The sequence below is a fragment of the Desmodus rotundus genome, chromosome 11 (assembly GCF_022682495.2).
Source record: "Desmodus rotundus isolate HL8 chromosome 11, HLdesRot8A.1, whole genome shotgun sequence".
NCBI lineage: Eukaryota > Metazoa > Chordata > Mammalia > Chiroptera > Phyllostomidae > Desmodus > Desmodus rotundus.
In genome coordinates this window covers 87,907,086-87,926,559 of record NC_071397.1, presented here as the reverse complement: position 1 = coordinate 87,926,559, position 19,474 = coordinate 87,907,086, and the positions used below count along the sequence as shown (strand labels likewise).

Below are 19,474 nucleotides of genomic sequence, written 5' to 3'. Positions count from 1 at the left end.
AAGCTCAAGTGGCCTCTGAAGACACAGTGACTAAAGAGCCTTGGGTGATGTAGAGAGAATTACAGGTTCAAATCTCAAAATTCATCCCTCAAAGCTTTCTTTTGTTGCCTATCACCCAAACCGAATATAGGGGATTGGTTTAGCAGACATTGAGTTTCAAAGCCTGCTACTGACAGTTCCTGCTACTACCTACATTGTCTCTCCATCTATACTTCCTGCTACCACAGAAAGGTCCTGTAAGACACAAACAAGCTTAACTGTGAAGCTGGAGTATGAATGGACAATGGGAGTAGAACAAGGACAGCAATAACCTCCAGGAAGCCTAGATGGATCCTCAGATGCTCTGACTTCCTCATATCCCCATCTGGGAAGCCATCTCTTCCCAAAGCAGCTGAGGCAGTGGGGGAGGGTTTGGAGTGGCCAGGAGTGCTGTGCCAGGAGCCAGGCTGCCTGAGTCTGAATTCCAGCTCTGCCACTCATTGACTGTGAGACCCCAGGCAAGCCCCTTAACCTCTCAGGGCCTCAGATGACTCCTCTGTAAAAATGGTGGTGATGAGAACAAGAGTATCATCACAAAGGGCTCTGTGAGGATTAAATAAGAAAAGATGGGCAAAGTGCTTAGACAGCACCTGGCTCTTAGAACGTGCTATATTAAGGTGGAGGTGGGGGCTGTTTCTGCATCATCACCATTATTATTCAAGGGAAACCTGACAATATTTTTATGACCCAACTCAGAATAACAAGAACCTCAACTCAAGAGGGCCTTGGGGAAAGGTGGAGAATTGAAGAAAGAAATAATTCTAAAAAATATCATAGAAATATGCTAACTTATACCATTTTTTTTTTTGCTTAAGACACTTTTAAGTTAGTTTTTTATCTTTCCCAAGAACATTAATAAAAATTGCTCATCATTGGAAGTTGGTTGCCTCAAGACAGACCCGAGCGTGAAGAAAAAAGCCAAGGTAGCCTTGAGATGTGCTGACCCCTTCCTTGTTCAGAAGCTGGTGCTACAGGTAAGTGGCACTAGAACTGTCATCTGGGTCTCTGGGGATGATATCATGACCCTACCCATGCCAAAGCTTTAGGAAATTTCCAGGGGAAGGCCAGAGTGTTAGAGTATGTTGTATACTTTCTGCTATTACAAAAAGGGCCTATAAGACACATAAACTTTGATCCGAGTTGAACGCAAAGAAAGAACAGCATAGCATCTTGTTAAGAACAGCTAGCATTTCTTCCTCTATCCTAAGATCCAGGATGCTCAGTGATTGATGGGAAACACAGCTGGAGAGCCAGAGGCATAGTGAGGCTTAGTTCCTAGCCCTTCTTTCACAAACCCTGAGAAACATCGTCACTCCGAAAAAGGCAGTAAGTCCTTCCTGTAAGTCTCCATCCATTGGGAGAAAAGGTATTTACTATAGTAATACTTCTTTGCCTTGTCAAGTCTATAGTACTGATTAAGATACTGAAGAAAGTAAATATACATTTAAAGAAGAAAAGGTGACCATTACAAGTCGAACCACTGGGCTTTAGGTACAGAGTGAGGCTTAAGGATTCAGAGGCCGTGCTGGTTGGTATTCTCACCTGAATGGCCGAATCCCTGTGTGTCCACAGTAAAGGAAGGCTAGTTTACTCAGTCATTCAAACTGTGGAAGAATAAAGCACTTCCCAAGCCAGCTTTACCAAAATAAGATTTATTAATATATTCGTTAGGAAAATGTTCAAGTACCAGTGACTGGGAAACAATTTCTCTTTAGTGGCGTACACCCTCTCACACTATGAATTTAACTTAATCTTACGTATCAGGGAGAATTTGTTTCCTTGCCTTTTCCGATGCCTGAAGGCCACCTCCACCACTTCCAAAGCCAGTGGTGTTAGCGTCTGTGAATCTCTCTAAACCTGTGCTCTGATTCCGTGGCTACATCTCCTTCTCTAACTGACTCTCCTCCCTTCTGTAAGGGTCCTTGTGATTCCACTGGGCACACTCAGATAATCCAGGATAATCTCCGCATTTTAAGACCTTTAATTTAATCACATGTGCAAAATCCCTTTTGCCATATAAAGTGACATATTCAGAGAATTCAGGGATTAGGATGTGGGCTTCTTCTGGGGGCCATTAGTCTCTCTACCACAAATGCCCTCACCAGGCTCTTCCCCCAGCGGGGTGCTTAGTGGTCTTCCGTCTAGCCTGCAGGGCTAATGAGCACGCACTGTCTGCACCCACACCTGGGGGCCTGGCCGTGGTGTGCTCATAAATATTTAACAGCAGGTTCTCTAAAAGATGAGTAAAAAGGCCCTGATTTGTAGCACTGTCAATTTCTATGATTTAAGTACTTTCACTATGGCCAGTTTAAACCAATGACTAGACTGAATGCAAGGTTGGGAAAAGATACAGAGGCATATACCATCTGACAAATACAAAAAATTATCCCTACAACAGATTTGTAATAAAGTAAAATAATTAGTGCATGATGAGTTTTGAGTATTACCTTTGTTTTTATTTTAATCCTATCTATTTAGCTGTAAGTGCATATAAACTAACTTTAAATAATGGCTTTGTTTAACAAACAGCTAAAACTTCTTGAAAATTCGACAAGTGGCTCCGACAACCGGTTCCAACCCACCGCTGTACAACAGGTATGTAACAGACAGTTGTCGGACAGATGGAGGAGTTAATGCATCTGTTAATATCATATTGAATTGTATTCAGCTATTCATTGTCAGATTATTTCTTCTTACCTCAGGTACCAGTGCTAAATTTAAAGATAAATAGTGTGAATTTTAATTTGAAGATAGGATACTAAATTTGAGCATTATCTTTAACCTGTTCACAGGATGTGACAAACAAATTTTGAAGAATTTACATTTGGTTTTGAGTTTTTTGGTTTCAATTGTTATTTTTAAATTTTGTTTAATTATTTAGCTGTTGTCAACTTTGGTAGAAATTGTTGACTTAGGAGACAGTCAATCTATTTAACTATGGTATACGGAATATATACTAGTAGGTTAAATATGAAGCAAGCATTATGAATTATGGCAGCACCTTTGTTTGGAAATTGTTTCGCACTCACAGCACACGAATAATAACGTATAAATCACTGCTGTATTACCGTAAAGTCTTAACATGCTGACCTTTGAAAGTTAAAATGGAAAAATCTCCTGAGAACATTTATTTATAAGCTTAATGATATTAAAGTCATTTTTAAGTTATTGACAGGGGACTATTCTATCTTAGAGTCCCTAAGGTATTTCAAATTTCTCTTCACGGCCCTTTTCAGTATAAAACATCTAAATACTGTGTTCTACCACATTCCTGCTGCCTTACAGCTCCCCATTGGACCCCAACTGCAATGAGCCTGAGTAAGTCAAGTTCACTTGACACTTCAGAAATCTTTCAGCCACTACTCAGAGTTTAAAAGGTTAATTTCAAGGGGTGGGCGGGGAGAGAGTTCCAAAAGTGCAATGACACACAACAATGTCAAATAAAATATCTGCCTAGAAAGGTTTTCCAAAAGTATTCTGAAGTGAATCGGGCTTTTCTTAGTAGCTAGCCAACTACTGACGGAAGAGCTAACATGTCAACGAAGGGTGGGGAGTGTATGTCCAAGAGTATGGGGGTCATCACTGTTAAATGGCAGGGCATGTGGCGGAAATGTGAGCAGAAGGAACATGATTTTACAGATCAGCACATATTCTGTGGAATTAACAAGAAATATCATACAAATGGAGTAGCTGTCTACACCTGTATTTGTAAATAAAACAGTCTGATTTTCCTGAAGCAGATTAGCTACCAAATGCAGGACTTTTTCATTAACTGATAGGAAACTAAATAAACAAACATATCCAATTCATGCTACCATGGCTTGAAAGCATAAAATCTAGGTAGACGTTTTTGTAACCACACAGCAATTTTGATTGGGATCCAAATCCAGAGCCACAGTCAGTGAAGATGATTTCCGACAGCCGTAACACAAGAGCTAGCCTGCCTGGGCAGCACTAATTTCAGGGTTTACTTACACGCTTCCTGTGGTAGAGCTGCTGTCAGTGAGGAAAGACCCATTGGTTCTTTCCATTTGGGCCAGTCTGAAAGAGAAAAATAAAGGGCTTAGGCAATGTGACCACGCAGGGCATAGTCAGCAGGAGGTTCGGCCTCAGTCATTCTTAAACTGTCATAATCCTCACAAAACACAGAAAGGTCCAACTCTCCTAATGAGATTGCGGCATTAAAACAACATCTAATGTTGAATTGCATTTCTATTACCACTGCCTTCAGGCCTGCAGGCCTTTATCTTATGCCTGTTCTACGGGCAGGGCTGTCTAACCTTCTGGTGTCTCTGGGCCACACTGGAGGAAGAACAGTTGTCTTGGGCCACACAGTAAATACACAAACAGTAACAAAAACTGATGAGCAAAGAAAGGTTATAAGTAAACTTACAATTTTATAGCCGCATTCATAGCCATCCTGGGTCACATGTGGCCCGTGGGCCATGGGTTGGGCACCCCTGACTCCTAACTGACTTACTCTCCTAATTAACCTCCCAGACCCTCAAGTCCATCTTCATTCTCCACAAATCTGACTATGTTCCTTTCATGTTTCAAGACTCTCTGTGACTCCCCTTTACCCAGGGAAGGGACATAATCTATCCCTTAGCAAGCAGGTCCTTTGTTATGGGACTTCAGCTTCTGTTCCTCCACTCCGCATCCTTGACCCTTTCCCTACTTGCAGTTCTTCATGCACTCCACGATCACATACTACCGAGTTTCTCTTCCTGCTCTTTACAGAATGGATAGCAGGTGTTTGGGAAAGTGCTAATTACAACATGGAAAGATGAGAGCCCAGATTCCAAATCTAATGGAATCACGACTCCCACGAAACAACACCCCAAGGCACATTAGTGGTGTAGGATTCACACAGAAAGAAACACATTCTGGGAGGGAGCGCAGCAGAGGGCTCTGTCAAAGTTTCTTACCGTGTGGCGTACTGTTCGATTCTTGAATGGGTGTCATCATGGAACAGCTGAGGAGACTGTGAGGGGCTACAAAGGAAAACGCAAATAAACAGTTTTATACCCACATGTGGACAGATGTTCCTCTTAGAAATGTTAGCTGAGTTAAATAATGAATATGCCATGCAAAGAAGCCACTGGGATTGTTACCCGGGAAGCAGAACCATTATTTTAGAACGAGAGTTTAGTAATCACCCCCATGCTAACAAAACTGATTAGAGCCTCCTCTTCTGCATACGCAGCCGTAATACTCACTCATAATGCTCTGGCCACATACTGATGAGTGTGATAGGACTGCAAAGAGGGGAGAGGGAAACAATAGTCACAGAACAAACACTTTAGAACAAGTTAAGACAAAAGCAGTGGGGGATGAAAGTGAGACAATTCTCAATTGCCTTCCTCGGCTGTATTCGTTTTCACCATCGGGAATCAAAAGTCACAGAAATCACTGTTTATTCTAGAGAAGATGCTGATATTTCTGTGCCTGCAGGGGCCTTTTCACAGATATTACAGGCCATTTGTTACAGGATAGCAAACACAAGTTTAAATAATCTTAATGAAAAAAAAAGACAACGCTCCAAAATTATGGAAAATTTCAAAGATAATATTCCATAATGTACTGAGGAAAGATGCAATCATATTTTTATTTATCTTTCTACCTAAAAAAGATAAAGTTAAATGCTAAAGACTATCTTATGTATTGATGACAGAGTTGCAATAAAGTGAGACTTTTTTGGTTCTCTGCCCAATTTTAAAAGTAAGCTCAAATCTAGGCATATACCAAGCATCTCAGCCTCCCAGATACATTGAACAAAAAAAGACATAACCTAATTATCTTCCCTATGCCCCACCAAAAATTTCACATTATCGGTAAAACTGAAATAAACTTTTTTAGATCATGATAGACTTTCTTCATACAAAGTATTCTCCAGAAGTTCAATCTATGAAACTGATAAAGAAACTTGTTCTGCTTAAATCAGGGCTTGGGCCTGGGGCGTGATCAGTCAGTACTACTCCGGGCCCTTGGACTGCCCTGCTGTCCAGCCTCACAGAGGAGCCTACACACCTCCAAGCCTTCAGGAAACGCCTTTGAAAACAATTGATCCTAATTCAAAGGTAGCTCAAACTTTAACCTTTTTTTTTAGGGGGTAAGGGTGGGAGAGGGGAGATACTGGTGAATGTGGAACCTTAAAAGTCTAAAGAAAATCAGTTCTCTAATTAAATACAGACTCCTACAAAAGCCAATGGTGGTTCAAACAAAGAAGAAAAGCTGCAATTATTTGAGCTCTGCTTGATTCTCCTGTATCTATTATACATACATACTTAAGAAAAATTTAATGATATCATTGTCTCCTACTGGGAGGCACAATTTGATGTCTAAATAGAAAGGATGAAAAGGAGATGGAAGGTTATTGTATTGGAATGATAAACTAAGACGACCTACTTTCAAAAACAGGCATTTATCCGGTCTGTGTCTGTCAGATTATCTGTACTGGAAATGGACTTAATTATCCATGTGTAAAATAGATACAAGAACAATGAAACAGCACTGTACTATTCAGTAGTCTTTCTACATCACTACTTTTCATTAACTCGGAAATATGGATGTTAAATGGCAGGTGAATGATTTCCTATCCACGTTCCAAAAAATTATAACTTCTTGAGCGATCATTTATAAAATTCAAGTGTATCACGACATTTACCATGAGCTTTGAACACACACACACACACACACACACAAAACCCCTATTTTTGAAAATCTTAATTGAACTTGGAAAAGCTTTGTAAAACTGCTTGGCTGGTTCTTGTGAAGTTAATTCAGCGCGCACAAAAGTGATTCATTGAACTGAGATAAGAATGGCAGAGGCAGAAGGCTGAACTGAAGAGCTGCTGAAAAAAAGTTATATATTGAGAAATTTTCTAAGAAAAGAAATAAAGATGAAAAAAACTGAAGGCTTCATTGATTTCAAAGTATTTTGATTTGTAGGGGGAAAAAAAACCTGGAGTGATAAGCTTTCTCCTTTAATTCTGGAAGGGGGAAAAAGGGCAACACGCTCACTGCACAGTCAGAATCTATGTAAAAAGGGACCAAAAATGAGATCAGTCTGTATGTTCGCCTAGATTTAATACAGCCTAGTGCCTGAATAGAGTGTGTCGATTAATCATACACTAACGTGAGAGCAATCAGACTCTACCAAATATACTTAATATATGAAACATACCCCAGACTTTCTCTGAAACACTTAGTGACTTTTTTTAATGCTTTAAATTCTGAACAAACTGCTCCTTATGCTTCCCATCTTTTGCTTGCTTAAAGGCAGGGTACAGCAGAAATACTGCTGCTTGAGTGTGGTTGGTATGATGATAATATGGGTGTAATAACTTTATAGCTTTAATTTGAACATTTCATCTACAATGTCATATGGTGTGCTTGAGTGTGATATTGTTATGTTACAGAATTACATGCTTATGATATTGTAGTAAAAGATCTTGTAATCAAACAGGGGCGTTATTTGTGCTGCACCCTGAATATCTGTTCCAGAGCTGGGTAAGTGGGCTCCCATTGTCTTCTAACGTACAAACCTTCAGTGGCTCCCTACTGCTCTCTGCCATGGCTTATAAGGCCCTTCAGTTTTTGGTTCTTGCTTCTTTCTCCACTCTTCATTTCTTGCCACTATTCCTAGCTTCCCAGCCTAGTTTCCAAAACGATCTGGACTCCAGGCCTTTGAAAATGCTTCCCTTGCCCCCAAGCCCTCCCTTTCCTCCTCACACACCACACGCTGTTTGGCCCTTTAATCTTTCAGGTCTCGCGTCAGCTGTCACTTCCTCCCAGGTCAGTGTGCCCACAACGGTAACTACACTGACTGTGAGGCGGTTTTCGCTGCAGGAAGGATGTGAAAAACCATGCACTTTATCCACTCCATCTTAGCCAACATCAGGGACAGGCATCGACATCAATTCTTTAAAATTTAGGGAAACCAACCTAATTTTTCAGCCGATAACAATCTCTCACGATTCTCAAGTCACTTTGCCACTATTTTAGCTTGTCTCTCAGGTTTATATTCAATGGTAACTCTTTTTTTTTTTCAATTTATCCTTAGTTGTTTTTATTTTTTATTTATTTATTTTTTTAATATGTAAATTGTCTTCATTTTTATTTTAATTTTGTATTGTTATTCAATTACAGTTGTGTGCCTTTTCTCCCCATCCCTCCACCCCACCCCAGCTGAACCCCACTCCCTCCCCCACCTTCACCCTCCCCCTTGATTTTGTCCATGTGTCCTTTATAGTAGTTCCTGTAATCCCCTCTCCTCACTGTCCCCTCTCCACTGTTAGAGTGTTCTTAACTTCAATGTCTCTGGTTATATTTTGTTTCCTTTTTTCTTCTACTTATTATGTTCCAGTTAAAGGTGAGATCATATGGTATTTGTCCCTCACCGTCTGGCTTATTTCACTTAACATAATGCTCTCCAGTTCCATCCGTGCTGTTGCAAAGGGTATAAGCTCCTTCTTTCTCTCTGCTGCGTAGAATTCCTTTGTGTAAATATACCATAGTTTTTGGATCCACTCATTTGCTGATGGGCACTTAGGTTGCTTCCAGTACTTGGCTATTGTAAATTGTGCTGCTATGAACATTGGGGTGCACAGGTTCTTTTGGATTGGTGTTTCAGGGTTCTTGGGGTATAATCCCAGCAGTGGAATTGCTGGGTCAAAGGGCAGTTCCATTTTTAGTTTTCTGAGGAAATTCCATACTGTTTTCCACAGTGGCCTCACCAGTCTGCATTCCCACCAACAGTGCACTAGGGTTCCCTTTTCTCCGCATCCTCTCCAACATTTGTTTGTGGATTTGTTTATGTTGGCCACTCTGACTGGTGTGAGATGGTACCTCATTGTGATTTTAATTTGCATATCTCTGATGGCTAGTGATGCTGAGCATCTTTTCATATGTCTCTGGGCCCTCTGTATGTCTTCCTTGGAGAAGTGTCTGTTCAAGTCCTTTGCCCATTTTTTTAATTGGGTTGTTTCTCTTCCTGGAGTGGAGTCATGTGAGTTCTTGAATGGTAACTCTTTAATTGAGCTCTACTCATTTATGTTCATTATTTTTTGAAAAATCCAGCAAAGTTATAAAATGAATTGAATAAACCTAGGCATGGGTTTGTTTACCTTCTTTTCATAATAACTCATTTTTCCTATAAATCCCTTCCAAGCATGCTAGGATAATTACTAGGTAAGAGATAAGACATTACATTTTGCAGTGATAAAAGAGAAAGAAGCAAAAGAAAATTCTAATCAGCTTCATAAATAACTTCAACACATTTACCACTTCGCTGGTTTTTCTCCAATGTTCTCCTCCCACAAAGAGGAGAATAAATGAAATCAAACTTTTTACTACCCACTCACATAAATTGTTATACCAGAAGATTAAGTAGCCTTGTACGAGGAAGGGCTCAGCAGAAAATGAACTACAGCAAGCCCCAGAACACGTTTTTAGGGTTTAAAAAAGAGAAGAAAATCTGAACAGTAGCTCATAAGTCTTTTTCAAAATGTGTCTTGTGACATCTGATTTAATCTACACTCATTTACTTTCTCTTGTTTTCCTCTCACTGAAAATGCTGGTAAATTCATGTTAGATGAAGTGAAGCATTTTCAGAGTTACAGCCAAAAATCCTAGCACAAAGTTATTGGCATGCTTTTCTGCTCTTTCTTACTTTAACCGACTCAGAATAGAATGATGGATGCTGATGATTATTTTTGACACTGAAAGGCAAATTATCAAAAGTGTTTAAAAGGACTAGAAAAAGTCTATCTGCACAATTCATAGGAAGGATACAGATATTTAAGGCACAAAATGCCAATGGTTTATCGAAAGAGTGAAAGGCATATATCACCAGCCCAAACTTATCAATTATCCCATAAATAAACGCACTGTGTCATAACTCTGTGCTTCAAGCTGCTACTCCAAAGTTGAATTAGATCTGATACCAAGAGTACAATTTTCTCTTTACCCCGAGGTGTTCAGCCCAATCACATTCTATACCAGATACTAAGACAAATAAAGATGTATTTGTTTTAATGTATCACCCACCCTGATGAAGAAAAGGATAAAACATAGCCACAAATCAAAAAGAGGACCAAAAATCTACCTTTCCTATGAATTTAAGTATTTGAATATTCTCTTTGAACTGCAATTGCTCCAGTAAAATTTGTTCTAAAGTAGAGTGTGGAAAGAAATGACTGGGAGGCAAATATCTTAATTGTACACAGTTTGATATCAAGCAAAGTTATCAAAAAGTTTGACTTTTTTATATGCTTTGAATGCATACGAGGTATTTTTGGATCTCTTTACACACATAGTTGCATTATATCTCCTTCTATATGCACACTCATAATGTTGCCTGTAGCAGGATAAAGATATCCACTGTGCTTTGGCTGTGCTCTTTCTTCTACTTCTTAGCAGTTTCACACACACACACACACACACACACAACAACAACAACAACAACCACTTTCACATAAAGGTCTCCAAGCCCCCCTACAGGGCTTTGAATGGAAAAAAACTCAGACCAAACCACCTGTCCCTCTGCTTTGACATCTTTGAGACACCGACTGCCGTAATACACTGTACTTTTACTGTTTTCAGACCATCTATGAGTCTTGAAGGCTAAAGAAAGTTTTACTTCACAATAATTGTACTTGGCGCACTTTCTATACTTCTTTCTCCAATCTTTTCTACTGTATAAAGTAAGAAAATCCACACCTCATCCCTCTGAGCTTGCCTTATGTAGTCATTGGAGAGAGCATCTTTCTGTGACAAGAACCTCCTTATTCTTTACGACTAGGAACTCTGGTGATGGTTAGCAAGTAAAGTTAATTTTCCCCAAAATTCAGGCACAAAAAAATTGCTTTTGCAGGCATATTTATGATGATATTTGAAAGATTCAAAGATTTAAATCACATCCATTTTTTATCTTGATATAGAAGCGTGAAGTAATTTAAAGTTATTTCTTGCATTTGTTCTGGCTCGTTTACAAAATTCTTTTCATTTCAGGCCACAAATTGTTATTTTTCTTTACTTTAAAAAACCCATAGTAATTTTGCTAGCTTTAAACTTTGGTTCATTTATGTTTGTAAGCTTCAGTTATAGAATTGAAAGAAGTTGTGTCTATTTCATGTACTATATAAAGCTATCTCATTTTTCTATCTTCATGTTGGAGAAAAGAGAAATTAAAAATGAAATGTTAGATTTTGATCAGGTTTCAGCATAGGTCCATATCTGAAGCAAGACAGGAGACATACTGGAAGTATCCAAATCAATACAGCTATTGTTGAAAATGAAAAAAAGTATGTAAGGTAAGTGTGAAGCATACTATAAGCAATAATAAAATGTCCCCCAGAGGGAAAACAGAAAATAAGTAAAATAATGAAAGAACATAAGTTCCACAATTGAAGTGTTTTTAAGAGAAAAAGACGTAACAGTGCAAAGGTTAACACATTAACACAAACTTTTAAAGTTTAGGAACGAGTGCAAAATTAAACCTGCAATTTTAGTTGTGACACTGTCAAAAGCAAAGAGTAAAAATTTCATGTTGTAAAGATTGATTCTAAGTTTAATTACCTCATTTAAAATGAAACATTTCACCAAAACACAAATAGTTTTAGTATCAATTTCTCTTGTGTCACTAATATAATAAAAGACAATACCAGATATAAGGACTTAGAAGTTTTAACATTAAACTTACGTCTCTAAGTTGTCACCTTCAAGAACTGTCTGGACAGGCAGGTAGCCAAGCCGAGGATGTTTGGCAAAGTATTTCTTTGACCTGAACTTATTCTTCAACACCTTTGTGAAGTCTCGAACATCTTCCCCAGACGTTGTCTATGAGTTTGAAAAAGGACACATCTATCATTAAAATGGAAGGACAGAACTGTCTCCAATAAATCAGAGCAGATGTGAATTGATGCAATTCAATGACCACAGTTCCGGTAGCTTTATATATTTTTGTAATAACACAAAATGTCATAAAAACACATAGTAGTCAGGACACATCATTAAATACACCCAGCCATTAGTTTATAATTTCTTATTTCTGGTTGAAAATAAACAATAACTAGCTCATTTGCCCAACACTTTAAAAATTGGACCAAAAAGTAAAATTAGTTTTGGCAATGTTATTGGTTAATTTCTATTCTTAAGAAGTTGCAGTTGACTATCAACACTGAGAGATGATAAAGAATTACGGATATCACATGGTTTTAACGAAGGTGAAAAAATGCGGGTGAGCCATACAGTACGCCACACAAGTGCGAACGGTAGTCTGGAAAAGAGAGAGTAGTAAGAGAGGAAGCACAGCGCTGTACTCCTACTTTATGTTGTAAAAAGTACTGTCGGTTCTTTGTCCTCTCCCAACCGTAAAAACATTTACAACTTGACATGGACTGCATTTTTATTTTTAAAAATTTTTATCAAATATATTGGGGTGATACTGGTTAAATAAAATTATAAAGGCTTCACATATACCAGTATAATACATCATCTGTATATTGTATTGTGTGTTCACCACCGAAAATCAAGCCTCCTGCCATCACCATTTATACTCCCTTTACTCTCTTCTACCTGCCCTGACCCCCTTCCCTCTGGTAGTCACCATACTGTTGTCTGTGTCCATGAGGGTTTTTTTTTCTTAATTGCCTCATTTTTTCTCCCAGTCCCCCAACTCTTAACAGCAGTCAGTCTGTTTTCCTTATCTATGAGTCTTTTTCTATTTTGATTGTTAGTTTATTTTGTTCATTGGAGTCCACATATAAATAAAATCATATGGTATTTGTCTTTCTCTGACTGGCTTATTTTACTTAGCATAATGCTCTCCACATTCTATCCATGCTATTGCAAAAGGCAAGTTTTTTTAAAATAGTTGCATAGTATTCCATTGTGTAAATGTACCACTGCTGTTTTATCCACTCATCTGTCAATGGACACTTGGGCTGCTTCCAAATCTTGGCAATTATAAATAATGCTGCAATGAACACAGGTGTGCACATATTCTTTGCTATCAGTGTTCGGATTTCCTTGGATATATTCCCAGAAGTAGAACTGCTGGGTCATTAGGCAGTTCCATTTTTAATTTTTTGAGAAAATCCCACACTGTTTTCCACAAAGACTACACCAGTCTGCATTCCCACCAACAGGACACTAGAGTTCCCCTTCCTCCACATCCTCACCAGCATTTGTCATTTGTTGATTTATTGATGAGAGCCATCCTGACAGGTGTGAGGTGATACCTCACTGTGATTTCAGTTTGCATTTCTCTGATGATTAATGACATTGAGCACCATTTCACATGCCTATTGGCCATCTGCACATCCTCTTTGGAGAACTATCTATTCAGGTCCTTTGCCCATTTTTAAACTGGATTGTTTGGTATTGACCTTTACAAGTTTTTTATAAATTTTGGATATTTACTCTTTACCAGGTATATCATTGGCAAATATGTTCTCCCATTCAGTGGGTTGTCTTTTCATATTGTTGATGTTTTCCCTCACTGTGCAAAAAGTCCCATTTATTTATTTTTATTTTTTCTTTTATTTCCTTTTACCAAGGAGACATACCAGAAAAAAATAGTGCTATGAGAAATGTCTGAGATTTTGCTGCTTATGCTTTCTTCTAAAGTTTTTATGGTTTTGAGTCTTACCATTTAAGTCCTTAATCCATTTTGAGTTCATTCTTGTGGATGGTATAGGAAGGTGGACTAATTTCATTTTTTTGCACATATCTGTCCAATTTTACCAACAGCATTTATTGAATATACTGTCTTTACCCCATTCTATTTCCTTGCCTCCTTTGTGGAGTATGACCATAAAGGCATGGGTTTATTTCTGAGCTCTCTATTCTGTCCCATTGAAATTTATGTCTGCTTTTATGCCAGTACCATGTTGTTTTGATTAATGTGGCCTTGTAGCCTAGTTTGATATTAGGTGGCATGATTCCTCCAACTTAATTCTTCTTTCTCAAGATTGCTGTGGCTGTCTGGGGTCTTTTCTTCCTCCTCTTTGTTGAATGTTATCAGGGTGACACTTGTTTCGGGTGCACACTTCCACAATACATCATCTGTTCATTGAAGTGTGCATTCAGCCTCCAAGTCAGGTCTCCTTCCACCACTATTCATTCCCCCAATATCCTCCTCCACCTCCCCCTCCACCCACCTCTTCTAGTGTCACAGGGAGTGATCAGGATGAGGCCAGAAGAGTTTATCAGGCCCAATCAAACCAGGATTTGGCTGTGTGAAGGTAGGGCTCTATACTAGTTGGGTGTATGAGGGGAAAAATGGCCCTCGTCCTAGAGCCACACAACTCAGTCTGCCCCAGGTTCTCCCAGGAGCCTAAGCTCAACAAGGCAGGGCCACTGTGAGTCAGGAGGGTGGGACCAGTGGATCTCCCCTGAAGAGGAGGCACCAGTCAGGCTTGGGGAAAAGTGAGAGGAGTGAACTGGCTCCAGAGCCACATAACTCAGTCTGTCCCAAATTCTCCCCAGATACTGGCACAGTGGGGCCACCAGGAGTTGAGAGAATGGGGCCACCTGGAGCCCAGAGGGTGGAGCTAGAGGATGTCCCATGAAGGGGAGGCACCAGTTTGGTTCATGAGAAACTGGAAGGAATGGCCCCTACCCCAAAGCCATATCTCTCAGTCACTGACACCCCAAGTCTGGCCAGAGCTCAACACCCTGGCCCAAGCAACTGACTTCTCAGCAAAGCTTAGGCTCTACAAGGTGGGATGACAGGGAGTTCAGAGGGTGAGGCTATTGCATTCCCCCAGGCTGGTGCCATGTGGAGGGGAGTGCTCAACCTAAGAAAGAGGGCATCTGTGGTGTGGGAGAGGGACTCAGCACAGGGACCCTGGCAGCTGTCCCCTCAGCCTTCTCCCCAGAGCCACGAACCTGTGTCTCCTCACATGACTCCAGACTGCTCCACTCTCCCTCAGTCGGAGGCCAGGGTGAGTGGAGGTGAATAAGATGTATATTGGCCCTTTAGGAGGGTGCCTACGTCTCTAGTAGACTCCTGTCTCTCCCTGGCAGACAGAATCCCTGCTGATTTTCACAGCCAGATGTTATGAGGACATGTCTTCCTGGCTCTGTTGCTCTAGGGGAATATTTGTAGCTGAGCTATCCCTCTGGAATCTCCGCCCCTCCCTGTGGGAGCCAGGCCAGCCCCTTTGGCATCTTTGACCTTTCTACCGGTTTCAATGTGACTTCTTCTGTAAGTCCTTTGGTATAAGATTTCTATTCAACTAGTCTTCAGGTGGTTATTCAGGTTGCTTATTCTATATTTTAGTTGTAATTCCAGTTTGGTTCTGGAAGGAGGTGAGTACAACAACCACCTAGTTCCATTGCCATCTTGGATCAGATCAACATGAAGTAAATTTTTAATGGCAGTTAAAACGTTACTGTTTCCTTAGCATTTCAAAATGGTTAGTTTTAATAATCATGTATTAAGTGATACAGAAGTCATTCACAAAAAGCCACACATTGTATAATTCCATTTATAAGGAAAGTCCAGAATAGGCAAGTCCACAGAAACAGATTAGTCATTGCCAGGAGCTGAGGGGAGGAGACAGAGAGGGAGGGGGAATGACTACTGGAGGGTAAAATAGATTTCAGAGATGGGCTACCATCTACCCCAAAGTCCACCGACTCACCCCATCCCACAAACTGTTCTCCAAGCCCCAGTTTTCTACTCTTTTATCACCAACCCTAGCTTTTATTTGCACTATGTCATACAGATATCAACTTCATTCAGTCCTTCTGAAAATAGATTTAAAATATTCACATTACCTGCACATAATTGAATTAAAGCCTTGGCTGCCTAGCTCCTTCTAGGCTATCCAATCTACAACTAGATGGATCTCGCTCCAATCTCTTTACAAAACAAAACCAGAGAAGTTTTCTACAGTAACAAACTGAGTGTTAAATACATTGGCTTAACTGCTGCCTGCCCCCTTTTCTTGCACCTCTCCAGTGTATCCTTTCCTTCATGGAAAGTATGCCCAAGACTCATACAAAGTTGTTTGAAAGCAGAAACTTAAAACTACATAATTATTTTTTAAAACAACTAAATTCTGAGTTAGCACTTACATAGTTGTATTACTCTCGATCTACTCCTATTCAGTGGGCGGGTGGGGGGTAAGAAAAGACCATGAGCACAAGGTACCAGGCTGCTTACCCAGTCTGGCTCAGCCAGGGCAGGGCACACAACATTGGTTTTTAGTATATTCACAGAACTGTGCAGATACTCACCACTACGTGTTTGCAGAACATTCTCGTCACCCCAAAAGAAAGCCTGTAACCACCAGCACTCATTCCACTTTTGTGCTGTCTCCTCCCCTCAGCCCTTTGGCAACCACTAATCTACTTCCTCTTTCTGTGGACATGTCTCTTCTGGATATTTCTTATAGATGGAATCACACAACCTGTGGTTTTTACGACTGGCTTCTTTCACTTGGCATACTGTTCTTGTAGCTTATATATATGTGGGATTCAACATGAACCCCCGCTTGGGAAAAACATGACACCTCAGCCAGAGGTGAAAGCCCAGTAGCCTTTAGCTAAATAAATTTAGAACATGGAGGAGCAAAGCAAAACCAATTAATCAATAAATAAACACCACCTGCCTAACTCCCAAGACGTTATAGCAGGAGTTGGAATTAAATTCACGTTTTGGATAATGCTCAAATTTAATATTTGAAAAAAGTTAGTGAATTCTCATACAGAAATGGCATACGTTTATTTCCTCATCAATTTTCATACGGAGGGGGGGGAAAACTACCACCAACAGTTGTAATCTAAAGGCACTAAATGCACTGCCATAAAGTGTATGCAATATTAAAAGAAAAAGTGAAAAGTAATTCATCCCACGGGAACTAGATATTATATTCAGGTTAGCAGAATGTAATTCTTCAGTTGGGATAGAGCCAAGAAAATGAATTAAGCCCATTTTCTCACCAAAAACATTATAAGGTATTTATACATATTTGGTCAAATTTGCTGTAATGACAGCTCCTAATATTTCTCTGTTTTAAAGTGTTAGAGTGATTGTTTGGTAAAAAATGAAAAAGAGCATAACTGAAATTGCAACTCTATATTTCATGCTAGGTGTAATACTTTTTTATTTTTAAAGCAAATATCTATATTATGATAGGAAGATGAAATTGAAATGATCACTCATCACCACCAAATTATCCAATATTTTAAATTATCCATGCATTTCTTGAAGAACTAGGTTTATTTTTATTGCTATAAGAAAAGAAAGGAGAACAAAAGGTTTTGTAGACCTCATTAGATGAAACCAGGGTAATACACTGGTACAGAACTCTGCACCTTATCAAGAGCCTTCCTCCAGTCTCTCTTTTCCATCGAGGGCAGCAAGATTATAAAGATTCATACCCACAAGGTCAGTAAGGAGAAAACTGCTCTTGCAAACCAGGGCTTTTAACTATATGTCACTTGTGGAAAAATGAAACAAGTTTTTAGTCTTATAAGAGAAAAAATCCGACAGCCACTGACCAAAATATCTATGATCACATTCTGGATCTCCCTTCATTTTAAATAAAGTACTGCTAAGATACCCTGTGGCTGCTTTTTGAAAAATTCATATTAAATCAGTGCAATCTACAACTAGATCTCAGTACCTAGAGAAGAAAGAGAAAAATTAAAATTGGCAGCTCTTCGATCATCAAGGGATCTACTATTAAAAGTTTGTGGTGGGGCCTTCCCCATTTCTGGGCCTTTCCTCCTACTTCCAACCCCGCCCCTCTGTAGCCCAGTTGCAGCCCAGTGCTGGCTACAGTCTGGCTGGAACTGACGGAGCCAAGATGGTGGCAGCCATGGGTCCCCAAGCTCATAGAGGATGTTCAGTTTCACCTCAGCAGCTGTCCACCATCCATCACCATGGCCCTGGGGGTGGCCAAGGGCCCACAGGGGGCGTCTGCCCTTCCTTACACCATCTGAGATGAGGATGAGGTCCTCTGGGCCCTGGCGGAAGAGGTGGGAACCTTCACCACTGTGGTGGGAAGCCCAGAGTGCCAGCACTGCCTGCTGCCACCCCAGGAGTTGCTGGACATGCAGCAGGAGCCGTGGAGCAGGACAAGGCAGTGGAGCCCTTACCCTCTTGCAGGAGCACTCACCCTCTGACCTGGAGGCCCACTGTGTGCAGCTGATGAAGTGGCTGGTTCACCTCCCACCCCTTGGCCTGCAGACTCTTCTCTGTTGCCCCAATGACGAGAGCCATCGAGGAAGAGCTTGCACAGTACTTCTGGAACCTATGCTTATGTGAACCTCCATGGTGCGGCAGGCTGCAGCCTCCATCTGGGGGAGTTGGCCCAGATGCTGGAACTGGACAAGGTCAAGAGTGAGATGGTCCCATGCTCTCTAGCCTGGTCTCCGACCAGCAGGACTCAGTGGTGGTAGCAAGTGGAGGCATTTGTGAACACTGCCCAACTCTGGCCTTGGGAAGATACGGATGCCCTGGTGATGCCCACCCTGTGCCAGGCTGCAAGGGCAAGGTCTGGCATGTATGATACAGGGTGGCTGACAAGTTCATAGAGCTCCAGAAAGCTGAGTGGCCTGACATCAGCAAGAGGGACCTGGTTCCCGCGTTCCAGAACCTGATGAAAGCCTGTGAGGCCAAGGTGAGGGCTGCAGCCTCTCACAAGGTCAAAGAAGCCTGTGAAAGTGTCTCAGCTGACTGTGGGCAGAACATGATCATGACTCAGAACTTGCCCTTCCTCAAGGAGCTGGTATCAGATGCCAACCAACACGTCAAGTCCACCTCCCAAGGGGCACAAGGTGGGATAGAAAGAGACTCCCCTTCCTCCCAGTCTGTGCAGGACAGAGCTGAGCATCCTGGGTTGATGGCTCCTGCTACTTGTAATGGGGGCACTTCCCCCATCTACTTCTCCACCTCCCTTCCTTCCTCCCCCTCAGTGGTTTTGTGTGTGAGCCAAATGTGCCGTTTTTATTTTATTGCTTTTTGTCCCCTTTGCACTGAGAAAGGTCTAACATTTTTTTTTAGAAATGTTTGTGACTGGGCTGATTTATATTTAATGCTTTTTACTGTAAAATAAAACACAGATGCATAAAACTATATACAACCAAGCACAGCTTAATGAACTGTTATAAGGTGAATACCACCCAGGAAGGAAGTTGAACATGCCAGGCTTTCCAGAAGCCCCTTCCACTTGCCTCCTTCTAGTCATAAGTCTTCCCGACTTTCCATCACAACCATTATCCCCATTGTTACATAAGAATTCACATACCCAACCAAGACTGTCCCTAAAATTGTCATTCTTGGAAAACCAATGAAGGTGAGTCATTGTGAAAAACATCTCAGAACTAAACCTACACAGACAAGTGGGTACGTGAATACTCAAAATTATACTTGCCTTCATCATGCTGCTATTAAGTAACAGTGAGAGAATAATGA

General features: G+C 40.6%; 1 protein-coding gene across 9 annotated transcripts in view; it reads right to left on the bottom strand.

Annotated features, from left to right (window-relative positions):
- Positions 1-19,474, bottom strand: part of UTRN (utrophin) — a 448,258-nt gene that overhangs the window by 19,132 nt on the left and 409,652 nt on the right. For 7 of the 9 annotated variants that reach the window (XM_053914383.2, XM_024551943.4, XM_053914384.2 and 4 more), the window contains 4 exons: positions 11,744-11,880; positions 5,259-5,297; positions 4,968-5,033; positions 4,015-4,080 (listed from right to left, as the gene is read on the bottom strand). In XM_053914383.2, coding sequence (XP_053770358.1) covers positions 4,015-4,080; positions 4,968-5,033; positions 5,259-5,297; positions 11,744-11,880 — 308 coding nt within the window. Of the gene's footprint in view, positions 1-4,014; positions 4,081-4,967; positions 5,034-5,258; positions 5,298-11,739; positions 11,881-19,474 lie in introns of those variants that run through there. The other 2 variants (XM_053914387.2, XM_053914388.2) reach the window with 2 other exon arrangements.